The 18,975-nt window shown below is 57.2% G+C and overlaps 1 protein-coding gene and 1 non-coding gene across 7 annotated transcripts; both read right to left on the minus strand.

The window, feature by feature from the left end:
• Positions 1 to 88: 88 nt before the first annotated feature.
• Positions 89 to 17,197, minus strand: TNPO2 (transportin 2). 6 transcript variants are annotated; one of them, XM_032312128.1, is made up of 25 exons: positions 17,065 to 17,197; positions 15,482 to 15,593; positions 14,742 to 14,817; positions 14,505 to 14,654; positions 11,585 to 11,691; positions 11,367 to 11,500; positions 11,208 to 11,289; positions 11,011 to 11,133; positions 10,787 to 10,905; positions 9,919 to 9,979; positions 9,653 to 9,818; positions 9,290 to 9,442; positions 6,685 to 6,910; positions 6,308 to 6,479; positions 5,749 to 5,835; positions 5,561 to 5,668; positions 5,311 to 5,469; positions 4,385 to 4,472; positions 4,100 to 4,198; positions 3,446 to 3,541; positions 3,074 to 3,149; positions 2,713 to 2,812; positions 2,559 to 2,633; positions 2,316 to 2,417; positions 89 to 2,205 (listed from the first exon to the last, which is right to left on the minus strand). In XM_032312128.1, the coding sequence occupies exons 2-25, from the start codon at positions 15,578 to 15,580 to the stop codon at positions 2,125 to 2,127; spliced, it is 2,739 nt and encodes a 912-aa protein (XP_032168019.1). In that variant the 5' UTR covers positions 15,581 to 15,593; positions 17,065 to 17,197; the 3' UTR covers positions 89 to 2,124. The 6 variants fall into 6 exon arrangements, with proteins under 6 accessions (XP_032168019.1, XP_032167986.1, XP_032167992.1 ...); XM_032312095.1 differs by having other exon boundaries at positions 2,290 to 2,417; positions 3,074 to 3,179; XM_032312101.1 differs by lacking the exon at positions 17,065 to 17,197 and adding an exon at positions 16,724 to 16,854 and having other exon boundaries at positions 2,290 to 2,417; positions 3,074 to 3,179.
• Positions 6,559 to 6,627, minus strand: LOC116581840. The gene has a single exon (XR_004282256.1). It is a non-coding gene; the product is annotated as a small nucleolar RNA SNORD41 (small nucleolar RNA).
• Positions 17,198 to 18,975: the final 1,778 nt, after the last annotated feature.

Genomic DNA, 18,975 nt, shown 5'->3' on the forward strand with positions numbered 1-18,975 from the left:
CCCATTTCTAAGACATTCCAAGCCCCCCTCCACATCTTTTCTCTACTGCCAAAGCCAAGCATACAGGAGGCCAGATCGAGACCAAGGGTTTCACAAGAAACTGATCTTTACTCAACAAAGTTCTACACAAGTGGAATCTCACGCCACCTCGGCGCCAATCCCCAGCACAGCACAGTAACAAATGGACAGACCCTGGAGCCCGTAGGAGGAAGAGGGTGAGGGGGAAGGAGGGATGTGGGACAAAGAGGGACTGCAGATCGAGGCCAGTCAGGGTCCGCAGCCCTGGGCAGGGGAGAGGGTTGAGAAGCTGAAACTTCGTTGTGCAAAAATCAACCAAAAATAAATTAAAAAATTAAATAGTTTTCTTAAAAAAAAAAAAAAGAAGAAGAAGAAGAAGAAAAAGAAGAGGAAGAAGAAAAGAAAGAGAACTAGAACCAGGCTCCCCTTCCCTGAAGGTGGCTGGAGCCCCCCATCCTGGGTGGAGAAGGGGTCACCAATCCCATCAGACACCCAGTCCGTCCACACACCCCAAGACCCAGCAGAGGATGCTCCAAAGAACTGGATTACCAGAAAATTAAATGGTACCTAATTTTTTTTTTCTTTTTTTAAACAAATGGCTTCCAGAGACCTGCTGGAGTTTCACAGGGTAGGGAAGCCAGCGGAGTTAATGGAATGTGCACCAAGTGCCCCTCGGAATAGAGGCAGGGCCCAACCTTGTCTGGGAAAGACAAAGGGCTATGATGGGTCTGGGTCCAGGGCCCTGTAGGGATGAACAGAACAAGCCCCGGGATGTAGGAATCCAGTCAAAGCCCCACATAACCCCCCAAAGGCCCCCCAGAAAAGTAAAAGTAGGGGAGGAGAAAAAGGAAAACCGTAAGGGGGCTGCAGGGCCCGGTTCAGTTTTGAGGCCAACTGGGAAGTAACCATGGCCCCTCTCTGGGGTGCCTCCCACACGGTGACTGCATCCCCAGCCCATCCCAGAATTTCCTCTAGAATCACTGTCCATGGGGTCTTCTAGCCCACAGGGAGCTGTTGATGAACAGGAAGCCCCAGGGACAGAGAGTGGGATCAAGAGGTGGACCACATTCTCCTCCTCCAAAGGGCTCGATTTCCTTCTTGCTAGAACATAAGCTTTCATCCCTGATCCCATGGATTAAATGGCCCAGCCCCAGCCCTCAAGTTAAAACTCAGGCTGGAACCTGAGAGGAGGGCTCTCAAAAGCACAGAGAAACGGGCTGCCCTTGAAACAGACTTGCTTATGGAGAGATGCAGGGGTAGGGATCAGCAGCTCTGGCTGCCCCCAGCTCTCTTCAGGAAAAAGACCCTGGCCCAGTGTCTTCAAAAGTCACTGGGGCACAGTGGTGGTGGTGGTGGTGGTGGTGGGTTGGGGTGGGGGTGGCGGGGAGAAAGGGCAGCCTCTGGCCAGACCCAGCCCCTCTGGCAGTCCCCCGCTCTTCTGGCTGGGACAGAGCAAGGATGGGGGACACACAGGCTGCGGCTGCCACAGAGCTGGCAGAAAGTGTGCGGAGCAGGTCCCAAGCGTGCGCGTGCTGACTTGGGCGGCCCAGAGATGGCCGTCCTTGTCCCCCGCCCCAAGGTCCCAGCGGAGGCCCCCAACCCACCCAGCCCTCCCCAATCACCAATTCCGGCAAAACAGCAGAAGCTTCTTAAACTCTAGATGCAGGTTACACGGAAGGCCTTACGGGTTAACTCAGGGGTTCACTAATTCTACTGTCTCCATGCAGTCGGGGAAATGGTGGGGCGGCTGGCCCAGCCCGGCTGGCTGTGGCGCCGCACATGCGTGTGTCCACGTGTGCACATGTGAGTGGACGTGTCTCTACAAGGACCCCCCTCCCCGCCTGCTTTCCCCTCGCCTCATCCTAAGCCGGATTTGGTCGGCCGTGTTGAATCTTCCCTCCCGCGAGGCTGGCCCACGTGGGCTGCCTGAGGTGACCCCGATGGAGAGCAAAGGGCCCTTGCTGCCAAGAAGTCCCCCCCCCTCCCATTTGTAGGATGAGTGTGGAGACCCCACCCACCTGCCCGCTGGCCGGCAGGCCACACACACACCCATGGCAGGTAGGTGGACGGGGAAGGCGTCTGGATTTGGGTCCCGCTCACTCCTCCCTAACCCCCCTCGACCAGGGCACGGCGACTTCTGGACGCAGCGCGCTCCCCAGCAACCCCTCCAACGACGCAGACAGAAACCTGTGGGGAGAGGCGGGGGTCAGGGCCTGTGCTCTGCACCCCCCTACCCAACACCAACGGCCCCCCGGCATGCGGCCTCCTCACCTGGCGGTCGTGATGCTCGTCTAGACCCCATAGAAGGCAGCCAGCCTCTCCTTGAGCAGAGGCGGGAACTGCTCTGAGAACTGCTGCCAGTTCTCCTCCCCAACTTGGTCTTTGAAGCCGTGGAGAATCTGCGGGGAAGCAGGAGGTGAGGCGCGCCCCGCAGCAGAGCCCTCTGAATGCAGCCTCTCCCCAGAGAGGCTCCCCCTCCCTGCCCCCACCCCACTGCCCGCTGCCTCCCAGGACATCATCAAGGCCAAGCAGGAGCTCACCTTATAAAACATGTCCCGAAGGTCGTCCTTCGGGCTCACCCAGGAGGCTACAGCGTCGCAGAAGAAAATAAAGTCCTGAAACGTGACAGGTCCTGTGTGAGGGGCCGCCCGAGCCCAGCCCCAGCGCCTTCCCTCTGAGCCCGGCGGCCCCGACCTGCACGACGCCCCCGGGGTTGACGCCTATCATCATGCAGATGCCTCGGAAGGCTGAGTCCTTCTCCTCGTTGTCCCTGATATTCCTGAGGGACGTGCACCTGTGGGGGAGGTGAGCGGCAGGCAGTCAGCTGGCGGGGCGGGGCAGGATGGGCATCTGTGGGGGGCAGTGGGGTCGGGGAGGGGGTGTTGGTGGGTGGAGCAGGGGTTCGGCAGGCGATGGGCTGGGACGGGCGTCTGGGGGCGGACACAGGCCTGGGAACAGGTCAGGCCCGCCCCACCCGCCCTGCTGCCCAACCCGCCCGACACAGGCCCCACTCGGGCTGGGGGAGGGGACACGGGGGGGATGGGGTGTCACACACCAGGGCCGGATGAACTGCTGCAGCATGGGGGCCACCTCCTGTGGGCACACGTAGCCCAGGCGGCCGATGGTGATGGCTGGAATGGCAGAGGGACTCGTCAGGCGACCTGCAACCCCGAGCGGCCCCGGGACGGTACGTGGCGGGGCCTCTGGCACGAGGCACCAGCCCCGCCCCGTGGGCCCCAAGGGAATAGACCCCACCAGGGTCTCCCCCTGAGCCCAGCATCTTCCCTGGGGCTCTTCCAGAACTCCCTCTCGGGTCTTCCCAGACACCATCCCTGGTTCTTTCCCAAAGTCTCTTCACTGGTACCCTCCCGGCCAGGCAGCCCGAGTCCAGGTAAGGGAACAGCAACTGCTCAGGCCTGGTGCCCACCTGTGTTTTCTAGCAGTGTCTTGGGCGTGTTGGGCCGGTTGATGATCTCCACCAGGTTGTTGAGGACCATCTGCACGTAGGGCTGCATCTCCGCCCCTGGGGGACCCGTCAGTCAGAGCCCCGCGGAGCCCACAGCACCCCTGCTTATCCCCAGCTGCACCCAGACATTGGCCAACTGCAACCAGTGAGGGGACAAAGAACATTCTCCAGCTGGTGCCCCGCTCAGGACCCATGACCATCCAGGGACAGACCCACACCTTCCAAACACCAGAAGCTTCCTTGGAGTCACTGTTCAACACCAGGGTTAGGCCACCATTACCCACAGATTCCCTGTGGGGGGAGGGAGAGGGAAGACACGGCCACAATCTCCCCAGCAATCACATTGGACCTTTCAGCCAACTGCACAGGGCCGGAGGTCACAAACAGTCCAAACAAAACCCACTGCCCGTTCAGCCTCTTTGGAAAAACCAACCATGGGTGCGCAGGATCCCGGAGGAAATGGACTCAGAGAAGTCTCCTTGCGTGCCCCACCACAGAGGCCCTCAAGAAGCCCCAGGGCTCTCTTATGTGGACCTGTCAGGCTGAGGCCGGGTCCAGCGCCCCACGGGCAACGGGCCATCGAGGAGTGAGGGGCGGGGACTGCCAGGGACTCACCCATCTGCATGCAGATCTCGCCGATGGCCCAGGTGGCATTGTTGCAGACAGAGATGAACTCAGGGTTCAGGTTGGTGCCCAGGATGGGCATGAACTCGGCTGGTGGGGAGGAGGAGGGGTGCTGAGCAGGAGGGCCAGCCAGGGCGAGCTCCTGGACCCGGCCCGGCTGACCCCATCAGACAGTACGAATACGACCCAGTTTGGTCACTGCCCTCCCAAAGTCATTTCTTCATCACTTGAGGCCCGAGTTGGGGTCATGGGGTCATGAAAAGAGTGGCGTCCTACCGATACAGGGCTTGACGTGGATGAAGCAGGCTTTGGTGAGATCTCCCAGGAGGGCGAAGGAGCTCTGCCGGACCTCAGGCATGGAGTCCTGGGTGGGGGGGGTGGTGGTCAGAGAAGGGTCAGGGTGGCAAGGCTCCATGCCCTGCAACCAGCTGGGGTCCTGACTAGTCCCTCAGGGTAGGGCAGCTGGGGGAGCAGTCCCTGGGGCACAGCCTGACCCTGTCACTCCCCATCACGGGCCCCATTTGTAAAGCTGGGACTCGGGGCACACTGAACCACTGTATACCCCTGCCTCGCTTGGGGTACCACTAGGCAGGGAGCAGTCCTAGCCGCTGCCCACCCTGACACACCGGGCGTGCGTGTGTACAGAGCTAGGGGGAGCTTCTGCTTTTGTATTTCTTCCACTTTTTTTTTTAACGTCATGTCCTTGCCCAGTGTGGGGCTAGAACTCACAACCCTGACTGAGATCAAGAGTCACGTGCTCTACCAACTGAGCCGGCCAGGCACCTCTCGTTTTTCTTTTTCTTAAAGATTTTATTTATTTATTTGAGAGAGAGACAGTGAGAGAGAGCATGAGCGAGGAGAAGGTCAGAGGGAGAAGCAGACTCCCCATGGAGCTGGGAGCCCGATGCGGGACTCGATCCCGGGACTCCGGGATCATGACCTGAGCCGAAGGCAGTCGTCCAACCAACGGAGCCACCCAAGCGTCCCTCGTTTTTCTTTTTAATTTTCTCTGTCGTTAGCTTATTCAATGAGATTTGAGTCATGTCTTATTTGAATCACGTTTTAAAATAAAGACAAGCATGTTTCTCCCCTGTGGGTCCCCTCCTCCAGATGTCCACTCGGCTCCCCAGGGCCTTGCGTCACCACAGGAGGCCTGCCCCGCCACCAGCGGGCTCACAGGGTGGGGGTGGGGGGCCACCCACCTGCATACACTGGAACAGCAGCGTCATGATGTTGCTGCGGGCCACCAGCTGTTCCACGTGGCCGCCCAGGCCCTCCGCCAGGCCGCTGAGCAGGTCCAGCGCCACAATCATGAAGTCCTTGTCGGGGGCCTCATACTGCTCAGGGTGCTGGGTGTACATCTGGGCAAAGACAGGGCGGCCAGGCAGGTAAGGGGAGCAGGCCGGAGACAGGGTAGCCACAGAGGAGCGCAGGGGCCGGTGGGAGGCTCACCATAGCCTGGGCCAGAGTCTTCTGCACCAGGGTGACGCAGCGCTGGTAGACGGGCTCGCAGTAGGGCAGGAAGCCGCTCTGCAGGGCAGTGGCCACCGACGACAGGCACTGGTTGGGAGGAGGGCAGGAGAAGTGAATTCGGGAAGGATGGGGCGGGGCATTTGGGAGCCGGCCAGGAGCCCACCCACCTCCAACAGAGGGAAGAGGTCCTTGTCTTCATCCTTGAGCTCATTCCACTTCTGGATCAGCGGAGGCATCAGCTTCTGGATGTATTCCTGGAGAGGGAGCATGAAGTTGGGGCTTCCTGGGTGGGGGGGGGGGCAGCCTGGCACCAGCAGGGCTCCCTCTGACTCAGAGGCACCTACTGCCTGAGCGATGAGATCTGAGCTCCTTGTTGTGGCTCAGGGGGCCCTATGAGGCCCTGCCATCCAGCCAGACCTCCAGGCCCGGCTCAGTGGCTCCCTTCTCACTGTCCCTGCCCCACCCGCCCCACTCTGCCCCCTCGGAGCCAGGGTCAGCTCCTCCTGGTTCCCGCAGGCCCCTGAGCTTCCCCAGCACAGCACTTACCACGCTGTCTCATAACTGTCTGTCTCCCCCACTAGACTGAGAGCAGGGCGAGGGCGGGGGCCAGGTCTGTCTGCCTGTTGAGGTCACGGCCATGTCCCTGGCGTGCGACACAGGGTCGCCGCCAGGTCACTGGCAGCAGAGGAGCACAGGGCTCGAGAGGGAGATGCTGTGGGGTCTCACCGGCTGGTTGAGGTGGTGGCCCACGGAGTCAGCCAGGGTGCCGATAGCATCGTAGAGGATGAGCAGGTTTTTGTGCTGGTACTTGCCGAAGGCGAAGACAAGGGTGTCCAGGATATAGCTGAGGTAGGGCACCAGCTCCGTGCAGGCCTCCTCCTCCAGGGTGGCAAAGGCACTGGAGTGGGGAAGGGGTTTAGTGAGCGGCCACAGGTGGGGCTGGGCCTGTGGGGGACGGGAGGGGAAAGGGATGCCCTTGGGATCAGACAGTACGAATACGTGAGAAATCAGCACGATGTCAAGATCACGAACGTCATCACTTCCCAGAAGGCAGCTGGTGGGGCAGGGGTGGGGGCCGCGGGGGGCCGGGGGTAGAGGGTCACCTGCAGGCCGCCTCCTGCACCCTCTTGTTGCCATCCAGGATACGCTTGAGCAGCTCCGTCATCAGGGGCTTGAGGTGCATGTCGGGGGGCTGGCTGACCACCCAGTGGGCGTAGCGGCTCAGCGTCCAGCAGGCAATGGAGCGGACCAGGGCCTTCTTGTCCGACAGGCACTGGATGAGGTGCGGGATCAGCTCAGGCAGGTAGGGCACCATGCCCTGCATGCAGCCTGCAGGGACGGGCAAGGGGGCAAGCCTGAGCCCCACCGGAGCCAGCCACAGCCACCCTCCTGGGCAGAGCTCAGCAGCACCTAACGCGGGGGACGCCGAGGCTGGGAAAGCCAGGCTGGAGGCGGCATCCGAATCTGCCTTTCCCCTCCGTCGGCGCCACCCTGGCACAGTCACTCACGGATTCACAGATGGTCGGGCAGCACAGTGACCAACATGGATAGAATGTACTTTTCTTCCAATTTTTAAAATTTTATTTATTTTGGGGGGCACCTAGGTGGCTCAGTCATTAAGCGTCTGCCTTCAGCTCAGGTCATGATCCCAGGGATCTGGGATCAAGCCCTTCATCGGGCTCCCTGCTTGGCAGGAAGCCTGCTTCTCCCTCTCCCACTCCCCCCTGCTTGTGTTCCCTCTCTCCTGGTGTCTCTCTCTGTCAAACAAATAAATAGAAATCTTAAAGAAAATTATTTTTTATTTTTTTAAGTAGGCTGCATGCCCTGCTTGGAGCCTAGTGCAGGGCTTGAACTCATAGCCCTGAGAATTAAAGCCTGAGCTGAGATCAAGAGTCAGATGCTTGATCAACTAAGCCATGCAGGCGCCTCTTTATTTTTTTTTTTAAACTTAAGCAATACAGGGGCGCCTGGGTGGCACAGTGAGCTAAGGCCTCTGCCTTTGGCTCAGGTCATGATCTCAGGGTCTTGGGATTAAGCCCGGCATGGGGCTCTCTGCTCAGCAGGGAGCCTGCTTCCCTCTCTCTCTCTCTGCCTGCCTCTCTGCCTACTTGTGATCTCTGTCAAATAAATAAATAATATCTTTAAAAAAACAATAATAAAAAAATAAATTTTTAAAATTTTATTTATTTTGGAGGGCGCCTGGGTGGTTCAGTGGGTTAAAGCCTCTGCCTTCAGCCCAGGTCATGATCCTGGGGTCCTGGGATCGAGCCCCACAAAGGGCTCCCTGCTCAGCAGAGCCTGCTTCCCACCCCTCCTCTGCCTGCCTCTCTGCCTACTTGTGAGCTCTGTCAAATAAATAAAATCTTTAAAATAAGTAAATAAATTAAAATTTAAAAAATAATAATAAAGTAAATAAATAAATACTTAGGCTCTACACCCAATGTAGGGTCGAACTCTCGACCCTAAGACAAAGAGTCGCATGCTCCACTGACAGCCAGGCACCCAAGTACTTTTCTTCTGAAACATTTCTTAGATGTTTATGAGTTTTCTAGTTTTCATCTTTTGGAAAACAAAACAAAACAAAACACATAAACAGGGACGCCTGGGTGGCTCAATCGACTGAGTATCTGCCTTCAGCTCGGGTCGTGGTCTCAGGGTCCTGGGATCGAGTCCCACATCAGACGGTCTGCTTCTCCCTCTCCCACTTCCTCTCCATGATCTCTTGATCTCGCTCTCCCTCAAGTTATTAAAACAAAAAAAACAAAAAACTGTGAACGTAGCTCCTGTTCGGAGAACACAGATAACAGCACACCACCTGATAATCCGAGACCCAAGGGTCAATTCCTCTAAAATTTTCTCCCATTAAAATCTTTTCGCAGGGGCGCCTGGGTGGCTCAGTGGGTTAAGCCTCTGCCTTTGGTTCGGGTCATGATCCCAGGGTCCTGGGATCGAGCCCCGCATCAGGCTCTCTGCTCGGCAGGGAGCCTGCTTCTCCCTCTCTCTCTGCCTGCCTCTCTGCCTACTTGTGTTCTCTGTCTGTCAAATAAATAAATAAAATCTTTAAAAAAAAAAAAAAATCTTTCCGCAGAACCTTCAGGAAGCCCGTGAACATACGCACGCACACGTGACGTTACCGTAACATGCGCTGTGCTTATCATACAAGGAAACCTTTCCTTAACTAAATTTCAAAAGCTCACCAGGGTGAAGGCTGCTGCTGCTGCTGGGCCTGAACCTCGCACGACAGGCCTGGATGCTGCGGCGCCTGCTCCCGAGTGACGCGGGTAACACGCCCGTGGGCGGCCCGGGGAAGCGGTGTGATGGTGTCAACCTCCCGCCCCCGCCGCCCCGTTTCCCCATCTGTGCACCCCCACCTCTTCAGGAGGGCTGCCTGTTGTTACTGTTGTAGCCCTAACTGTGCCGAACTCCTCACAGAACTGCTGTCGGCAAGAATTAGAGGGAGGGCTTGCGTCGTGGCGCCCAGGGGTTCCGTTCAGGCCCATAGGCAGAGGGGAAGATTCCTGTCCCAGAGCTGTTTGGTGGGGACCAAGCAGGCCTCTGAGAGAGAGAAAGAACCTGCGGCTGGGCTCAGCCAGGCTCAGCCGGGCCCCACGGCTACGCAGCACAGCCCGGCCCGGGCCAGCTCTGGAGTGCCGCACCAGCACAGGGCTCGAGGTCAGGCCCTCCCACGCCAGCCAGCGGGGCACTCACCCTCAGCGATGGCGCCCAGCACCAGGATGCCTGACTCTTTGACCACCCACTCAGGGTGGAAGAGGAGTCCCTTGAGCAGGGGGAGTAGGTGGGGCAGCAGCTCCTCCCGGAAGACATTGGCCAGGACGTCCAGCGCGGCTGCCGAGCACTTCCCTGGGACAGGAGGGGAGATGAGGCGGCAGGTTCAGGGAAGCCCTTTTGGACGGGCTGCCAGCCTCCTAGACTTGAGCCCCAGGATCAGAGATCATGTGGGCACCTTCACCATCTGCTCTGAGTAGGCCTCTCATCGCCTCCCGAGAGAGGCAGCCCCTGGGCTTGCTGCCCTCCCCCACCCAGCCAGCCCCCACAGGCCAGGCCACGCACTCAGATTCCAGTCAGACAAAGCATCGTCATCATCATCGTCCTCTGCGTCCTCCGAGCCATCGGGCCGCTCAGCCTCATGGGGCAGTGTCACTGTGCGGGACTTATGGAAACGTGGCTTGATGTCCTGCTCGCTGTCAGGGACTGCCTCGTCCTCCTCCACGTCCCCCTGTGGGGCCGGGCAGACCACTAAGCACCAGCGGGGCCCCCAGCCTCAATGCCCCGGCCCTCACCTGCCCATTCATGCCCGACAGTGGGCCCTGACTGACCTTGAGCAGAATGATGTCGATTTCTGAGTATTTCATCCCATTCACCAGGATGGGGATCAACCTGTTGGGAGAGACGCTGCTCATCGAGGGGGAAGCGTCGAGCCAGAAGCAATGTATGGAACTTAGGGGTATTATCCTGATCTAGTTCTAGCCGCTGGGACTAAGACAAAGTGGACACCACTCCTAGCTCCACAAGAGGGTTCCTGACCCAGACCTGGCCACTCAGGGAATTCTAGACCTCTGAATACACCGAAAAGCTTAGGACAGTGGCTGCTCCCTAGCATACTGTAAGGCAAGGAGGACTTAGGGTTCTTCCCCGGGATGGGCCAGGTCAAACAAGCCAGTAGGCAGGGCAGCTGGTCTCCCCAGCTGGACTCCATGCACCTGGGGACTAGAAACTTTGATTCATGACTTGGCGGCAGGCAAGTGATCCAAGTTAGTCAAGGAGGGTCAGCCCTAGGACTTGTGCTACAGATACTAGCTGAGACAGAATTTATTTCCTCTGAGGTCCCTTAGCTTGAAGGTAGCAGAAAGCCACAGCACTACAAAGGAGGAAGGTCAGCTGATGACAAAGACAATACAGAGTGTGTAGATCTAAGACCATACTGACGTCTTTTACATCCTTTGAGCACCTAGATCCAGCTACACCTGAAGCCTCTGTCAACTTTTCATTTTTTTCACCTATAACTTACCTAATTTCTAAGTCATTAAAGACTACCATACTTGCTAAATAAACATACGCGGGGATAGAAAATAAAGGGAGATAGAGGATACAGACTGAGGGTAACACAGGGGATAACCAGAGGGAAGGCAGAGCACAGCAAGGGACAGAGGCTGAGGCGGGGCAGAGGGCAGGAGTGGCACTCACTGGACCAGGTGGGAGGCCAGGACCTCCTTGCAGATGGGCTGCTCGGCCAGCGTCAGCCAGAACTCACAGGCCTCCAGGGCCACGTTCTCATCATGGTCCTGGGTCCTCTGCAGCATGTACTAGGGCAGAGTGGGAGAAAGGCTAAGGCCCGGTCCAGCCAGGGGTGCCTCCCCCAACCCGCCGCCTGACCCCCAGCACGCGTGCGCCTGCCTGGCAAGGCTCACCTGGATGATGCTGTGCATGTGGGGGATGAGCCTGTCAATCCGCACTTCCAGCAGCATCACCAGGGCACGGCACACGTTCTTCCGCACCTCAGGGTCATCGTCCACGGCCAGGGCGAACAGGTGCTGCAGGGAAGGTGGGATCAGCGGCAGCATGGCCCTCGGCCCTTGCCCTGCTCACTCCCAGCCCGGCAGCCCACCTCGATGAACGTGTCGATGTTGTCCATCAGCGCCTGGGCCCGGTCCATGATGAACTGGTTCACACAGGCGATGGCATGGGACCTGAAAGCGAGCGGGCACCTGGGTCAACCCTGACCCCGCCCCCTCCAGCCCTCTTCCCCGCCAGGAGTCACACTCACCGGATCTTTGGGCTGCAGTGCTTGAAGAACTGTAAGAACTTGGGGATCATGATGTTGAGCGGCCTATTGAGGGCATCACTGTCCAGGAGCTCAGATGAGTCTTCGCAGATCTTCTGCAGGGCTCCAAAGGCTCCCTGAGTGGAGAGGAGTAGGCAGACAACTGTGAACCCCGGCCCCGTCCCAGCTCCCACCCAGGTGGGCCACAGCTGGTCACCTACCTCACAGGTGTTATAATCCTCCGAGTTGAGGAGGTTGCACAGCTGGGGCAGCAGCTCGGGCCACATCTGCAGCTCGCCCTTGGAAGCGATGGTGGTGATGAGAATGCCTGGGGCAGCCGGGAGAGGGCGCTGCCTCAGGCTGGGGGCTGGGAGCGGGCCCGCCGCACTCGCTCCGCGGGCTCACAGGCTGGCTGTGTGCAGTCCCCCAGAAGCCCTACCCTTTCGAGTTTCCTTTCAAGTTCCTCTGAGCCTTACTGTAAGCCAGCTCCGCTGCAGGCTCTGGGATGCAGCACAGAACTAAACGCAAAATCCCTGCTATGGGAGCTATCTAGTGAGAGAGGTTTCAAGGTAAAAATAAGTCAGCAAGGGGCACCTGGGTGGCTCAGTCATTAAGTGTCTGCCTTCGGCTCAGGTCACGATCCCAGTGTGCTGGGATCGAGCCCCGCATCGGCTCCCTGCTCGGCAGGAAGCCTGCTTCTCCCTCTCCCACACCCCCTGCTTCTGTTCCCTCTTGCTGTTGTCTCTGTCAAAAAAATAAATAAAATCTCGGGGCGCCTGGGTGGCTCAGTGGGTTAAAGCCTCTGCCTTTGGTTCAGGTCATGATCCCAGGGTCCTGGGATGGAGCCCCACATGGGGCTCTCTGCCCGCTTCTCTACCTACTTGTGATCTCCGTCTGTCAAATAAATAAATAAAATCTTTTAAACATATACATATGTATGTGTATATACATATATATTTTTTTCTTTTTTTAAAGTTAACAAATATATAAATGAACCAGCAAAAGACCTGGGAGGCTAGGTGCCGAAAGCTAAGGGGGGGTAGTAAAGCAGAGAAGACGGCAGGCAACGGCTGAGGTTGAGGGCAGCAATTTTTTTTTTTTTTTAAGTTAATTTGTGTATTTATTTTTTCAGTAATCTCTACACCCAGCGTGGGGCTTGGACTTATGATCCCGAGCTCGAGAGTCTCAGGCTCCTCTGACCAAATCAGCCAGTTGCCCCATTTTAAAAATGGGTGGCTAGAGGCACCTGGGTGGCTCTGTGGGTTAAAGCCTCTGCTTTTAGCTCAGGTCATGATCCCAGGGTCCTGGGATCGAGCCCCGCATCGGGCTCTCTGCTCAGCGGGGAGCCTGCTTCCACTCTCTCTCTATCTGTCTGCCTCTCTGCCTACTTGTGATCTCTGTCGGTCAAATAAATAAATAAAATCTTTAAAAAAAAAATAGGTGGCTAGAACAGGCCTCACCCAAGGTAATACCTTGCCATCTGCGCAAAGACCTGAAAGAGATGAGGAAGGAGCTGTCCAATTCCCCAGGGCAAGAGCGTCCTGCTGCCCAGGCAGAGGGAAAGGCAGGCGCGCAAAAGGCCTGGGGCAAGGGCAGGCCAGGTGTGCTCCAAGATGGGTGAGGAGTCAGAGGGCGGAGGTGGGGGCAGGCAGAGGGAGGTGGTGACGGCTGAGAGGTGACAGGTGCAGGTTGTGGCAGCCGGTAAAGCCCTGGGGAGACTTTGAAGCCCACGGGCAGCCTGCAATAGGCATGCGCGGCGCGAGGGCCAAGAGGCAGCCGAGCTGAAGTAGGGCGAGAGCAGTGCAGAGAGGGTACTGGAAGCCAGGAGGTGGCAGTGTTTTCCCAGCAGGGATAACTCTGCCCGGCCATCCCTCCAGATGACCCTGCCTCCTGCTTCTGCTAGGGAAGATGTTACCTGCGCAAGGGAGACTGTGAGGACTTGGGAGTGCGGTCCCAGTCCCAGTCCCATCCCTGCTGTGCAACCTTGGCCACATGGCCCAACCTCTCTGTGGCTCACTGGCGGATAAAAGCACCTGCTCCTAGGGCTACCAGAAGTTTCAATACCTTAATTCAAACACTCAGAGCAGAACCTAGCTACGCAGTGAACTTGTAAGTCCAGATCCTTCTGCTGGCCTCACAGGGGGTGTCATCAGGCCTATGGGTAGCAGGCCCCAAGATCAGGACTTCTAGAAAGACAGTATCTGGCTCACATTTAATACTATTTTTCTGTCTTTACTGCACATTTTTAACATTGTATTCCCTTTACTGCAAGCAAATGTTTTTTCTTTTAAAAGTCATATAGAACTTTCTTCTAAAGACAACTTTTAAAAGTTGTCATTAATCTAAACAATAAAAACAGAAGTCGGCTGTATGTCAACTACACCTCAGTAAAGGTGGAAAAAGAAGCAAGTCAGTAACAAAGAGCTGGGCTGGTGTTTCTCAGTAGCAAAGTGGCGGGAGGTAAAATTGATGGAGAATTCTCAGTTGTCCTTTTTTTTTTTTTTTTAAAGATTTTATTTATTTATTTGACAGAGTGAGAGATCACAGTAGGCAAGCAGAGAGAGAAGAAGCAGGCTCTCCACTTAGCAGAGAACCTGATGTGGGGCTCGATCCCAAGAGCCTGAGATCATGAACTGAGTGGAAGGCAGAGGCTTAACCCACTGAGCCACCCAGTCGCCCCCTCAGTTGTCCTGTTATCTTGCTCAGGCAGCCCTCCTGGGGGTCAGGAAGGTCCAAACACAAACCAAACTTCCATTTCACCCCATCATTACTGGTGAGAACTAGCTAAAAACACGAACTCCACAGGAGGGGGTGGGGGGCATGCACTTGTCTTCCAAGTGTGCTACACCCTCAGAATCTAAACAGAATCCTGGATATTGAGTGACCGCCTCCAGAGTGGGAATGGCTGTCTTGGGAGGGAGTGGTTCAGAGCACAGACCAGTGCTGGTTGCTTCTGAACTCTGCTACTCACCAAATAAGGCCCTTAACACCTCTGTGCCTCAGTGTCCTCCTCTGAAAAATGGCAACACCAACAGTAGTACTACCACCCACCGTACTGGAGCAGCCAGTGAATCGATGCCCTTAACACGCTGAAAAGCTCCTTCGCTGGGAGTAAGAACTCGGGGTGCCGCCCGCTCTCACCTATGGTAGCTCGGATGAGCGAGGAGGCATCGCCGATGTTGTTCAGGCACTCCTGCTTGATGAAGTCGGCCACGGGGGGCGGAAAGCTCTGGTAATGTGCCTTCACGTTGTTCTTAAGGATGAGACCGCTGAGGGAACGAGTTGGCTCATCTGAGGCAGGAAGGCAGAGGGTCAGGGGAGCACGGGGGAGAAAGAGGGGTCCCGCTGGAGTCCGGGGGGAGGGCACTGAGAGCATACCTTCCGACTTGAGTCTGGTCAGAACAAAGATCAGGTAGTTGTTGAAGTCGGGAAACTGGTTCAGTTGTTTGAGTTTCTGCCAGGCTGTTAAGGGACTTGGGAGACAAGGGCCTTCCCCAGGTGAGTTCCCTTACTGTCGTGTAGCCAAAAGTCCTTCTGACCATTGGGACCAGGCAGACAGCTCCTGAGACCCCACCTGTCAAGCCCCGGGCCAGAAAAGCACAGTGCTACAGGCACACCAGTATCACCAGGCGGGTGGGAGTCAGCAGGCCAGTGGGAAAGCACGCCTCAGCTTCCCATCCACTCTCTCAGACCTGGCTAGAGCAGGAGAGGGTTGCCAGAGCCACTCTGTCCAACCGAGGCAACGGCTACTCAGTCCTGCTCATAAACAGTCCCATGTTGTCTGCTTTTTTAAAAAAGAAGGGAATCTATGTTTTCAAGTAAAAGTTGCTGATAGTTTAAATACCTTAAACTTTAACTTATTAAGTTTAACTAAGCATCGCCTGGGAAAAAGAAATGGTAACCACAAACCTAAGCAAAAACTAAGTGCCAGCCCCCTCCCCCACAGGGCCACATTACCTCTAGAAATGGGACCCAAAAATTCTAACCCTAAATTCTCTGCCAAAGCTAGCTCCTTCCCTAAGAGAGTCTGTGAACTTGGGATTTAGGGAGTCAAGCCCTTTCCCCTGGCCTTCAGGGTCTACCCTGTTCCCCCTAGACCCGGAAGGAAGGAAGGATACGTCCTGGACGATGCGCTGTGTGGCTGTGTTGGGTGACTGCGAGTCCTTGAGCAGCTGCAGGACCTGCTGCAGACCCTGCTCATCTGGCTGCCAGTCCATGGCGCAAGGTGAGCTGCGGGGGTAGGGGCCGGGGGTCAGCACTGGGTCCCAGGGGCCCCGTGTGAGACCCGGGCTGAGCCCCCGGCAGCGCGATGGGAGCGCCCTCCGCAGACAGGCGGAGGCTGCCGATCCACACCAGCCCAAGTGCGGGGTCCCCGCCAGATGCGCCATCCACGACCGCGCGGTCTTGGGCTCGAGAGCGCAGGTGAGGGAAACTGGAAGCGGGCCGAGGGAGGCGGTGGCGGGGGCCGGCGGGGCCTCATCCGGCCCAGCACGGAGCCTTCGTCCCAGGGCGGCCCATGCCGCCTCCCCCGGCTGCGGGCGTTACGGCTTCCGCCAGCCTCACGGCCGCCAGGCAAGGCCCCAGCCACCTCTCCATCCAGGGCCCTGCTCCAGACCGCGATAGCGCCCCTGTCCCCGCGATCTCCCTGGTCCAGACACGGTCCCCAAAGAGCCCTCTTCTTCCGAAATCCAGACCTCAAGCTCCGACAGAACCCAGGCGCCTCCTCCGCCTCGGTCTGGCCCCTGAGCCTCCCAGATGCACGGTCCCAAGGTACTCCAGTCGTCCCGATTTCTGCCACCTCCCCTAATCCGTTCCTCCAAACGGAGCCGGTTGCCAGACGCTCCTCTTTTTGGCCTAGCCAGACTCCATCCAGAGATTCCCCTTAATCGAGTCCGAAGCAATCCCCGGACAGGTCCTACTTGCCTCTCGGAATGAGAGCCTGCCAAGTCGGCCACCCTGTGAAAGATGACCCCTGGACAGGTCCCTGTCGCTTTCCCCAATCAGGTCTGGCCAAGTCTCCCCGCCACCACCACCTCCTGCCCTAGTCAGCATTAACTCCTGCTGGCAGATCTCTGTTGTTTCCCCCAATCAAGTCTGGACAAGGCCCCCAACACCTCGAAGTGGAAACCCACTTCTTCCGATTTCTGCAGCTTCCCTAGTTAGGCCCGGTCGAACACCTCCCAGAGCACTCCCCTCAACGGATCCTAGCGACGCCTCGAAGTGAGACCTAGCAAAGCCCTCTGGAACGAAGTCCGACGACCCTCCTTCTCAGGGTCCAAGAAGACCCCCAACTTTTCAATGAGACCTCGCCCAACCAGATCCAACCAAAGCCCTGTCTAAGTACCCCCCCACACACACACCCGATCCTCGCGACGTTCCCCAATCAGGCCCTAAGCAGTCCCCAGGCGCTTCCCCCAGATCCCTTCCAGCCCGACCCCAGCCGCCCCACTGGCCCGATTCTCGAAGCACCGGGGTCTCGTCCGGCTCCGAGGCCCCGCCCCCTAGCCCCGGCTCGGTTTCCCCCTCCCCCGCCTCAGCCCGTTCTCACTGCCTCGCGAATGGGGCCCAAACCAGGTTCTCGGCCTTTCCCGGTCAGGCGCGGCTCCGACGGCCGGGCCGCGCGCAACGCAGATCCAGAGCCCCGGGAGGGTCAACGCAAGCCCGGGCTCAGCCGGTCGGACTTCGGGTAAGGCCCACTTACCCGGCCCCGGGTGGCAGCAGCGGCGCCGTGCGCTGCGGCTTCTCCTGAGACTCCCGCGGAAGGAGGGAGCCAAAGAGAGGGAATGAAAAAAAAAAACGCGGCCGTGGATGAACCACGGCGGCTTCCGTACGCCGTTCAAATTGACCCAGCCGAGCCAATCGAAAGGCACAGCAGTAACACGTGGCCCGGCACGGGGGAGACCCAGGCCCCGCTGAGGCCGGGTCACGTGACCGAAGTATTGGCGGCTCGCCTGGCCTCTCTGGCCGTTTGGTCTTCCCAGCGTCTCGTTTTCTCAGCGTCTCTCACGCCTGCCAGACAGCTGCTTCCTTATAGGAGCTGAGTTTGGTGGCGCATGGGACTTTCGGTATTTGGTGGGCCCGTGAACCTCTGGGCCACAGCCAGTTGTGCCTTTCACCCCCTTCTCTACGAATTCGTAGAGGGCCTTTCCCCGCGCATCCAGAAGGTTCCTGAGAAGAGCACAGTAGGTGTTTTCAAGGAAAGATCGGAGGGAATTCCTCAGCCTAGCGTGAATATTAGACCCCAGACACAAAGGAAGGACTAAGCCACATAAAGGGAGTGCCTAAGATAGGCTGCGTTCCTGCAGAAGCCTCAGGCACATTTTGTGTATTTATTTTCCAGTACTGTTTGATACTTTTTACAAGGATATGAGAAAAACCCACAAGGATATAAAATTCTAAACGAAATGAATCAACGCTGAGGTGAAAGGGCTAACCGCTTTCCCTACCTGAAGCTGAATGAGCTGAAACAGACCAGGAAATTTAGGCAAGGGCAGGGTCATGATGAAAGACATCTTCGTAATCCTTGCGCCATCTAAGAACAAAGTAGGGCACCTCTTTTAAGAGTGGAGCAGCAGACGAGGGAGAAGCTAGAGACTCTGGGCCCTCTGTTTCCCCATGTCCTGGCCAGGCTGATACACAGATAGGCACCCCCCCCAAAAAAAAAAAAAAAGAAGAGGCAACCTAGGGCCACTCAGGAGTCTTAGTTTCCCAGCTAGTCAAATGGGCTTAAGACTAGTTTGCTGGGTTAGAGATCACCAAGTTAAGCATTACCAGGCCCGCTGCCAACTGTTCTTTGAAAACTTGGCTTTTACCCTGAGAGTCTCAAGGCCATCCTTTCATGGCCTTTCATTGTATTCAGCCACGCCCTAAGCCAATATTTACTGATTTTAATCAACTAGCCCTTTAATCTCCAAGGACAACCCAGCCCTGCCTTGAGGAACTTTTTGGCTCCATGAGTGGCAGGTCAGTTTTTGGTCCAGCCTGAAGGAAGGGGACTGGTTTCTCAACCAACTTCCCCTTAGCCAAAGTCAGTGCCCCTCTGTTCATTTATGGAAAAAAGGTACCTAAGTCCTCTCCTTCCAGTCAGTACTGCGCCTTCCACACTTGGGAAGGGTCGGCTGGCGTCTAACGCCAGTCAGAGACTTACTAAAGGAGTAATCGGGTTTTACTTATTAAAACCGAAACCCGGTGGAGAGACACGTGCAGAAAGCGGCCGCTCACGCATGCGCAATGGCCTTCCCGCGCACACCCTGAGGAGCTGGAACTACAAATCCCGTCGCACCGTGCGCCCGCGTCACCGTGCCTGCGGATTCTGGCTGTGGCTCAAAATCTTGCGGTTCGGAGAAACCCACCCCCCCACACCCACCCCCCCGCTGAAGGTGGGCGTTGAGCTGAAGGAAGAGTGATATTGAGGGACTGGGACTGGAAGTTTCGGGAGGGGGTGCTAATGGAGTTTTCTGCTCAGGGTTGGGAGTTGCCCCAGATAAGGGTCAGATGGGAAGAGGGCTGGAGATGCGCGAGAGAATTTCATGCTCACCCTCTCCTGTTTATGTGTCAAGTTTCCAGTGGTCCTGCGCAAGCCTCGGGAGCGAAGAGAGTCAGGCAGAATAAA

This window comes from Mustela erminea, chromosome 1 (genome assembly GCF_009829155.1).
Source record: "Mustela erminea isolate mMusErm1 chromosome 1, mMusErm1.Pri, whole genome shotgun sequence".
Taxonomy (NCBI): Eukaryota; Metazoa; Chordata; class Mammalia; order Carnivora; family Mustelidae; genus Mustela; species Mustela erminea.

Excerpts from the sequence above, each read along its gene's own strand:
- TNPO2 (XM_032312128.1), bottom strand. The coding sequence starts at position 15,580 with ATGGACTGGCAGCCAGATGAGCAGGGTCTGCAGCAGGTCCTGCAGCTG. Across the intron at positions 5,669-5,748 it reads ACCTCTTCCCTCTGTTGGAG|TGCCTGTCGTCGGTGGCCAC; the intron begins GTGGGTGGGCTC and ends CCTCCCAACCAG. Across the intron at positions 2,206-2,315 it reads GGCTGGCTGCCTTCTATGGG|GTTTCTGTCTGCGTCGTTGG; the intron begins GTCTAGACGAGC and ends CTCTCCCCACAG.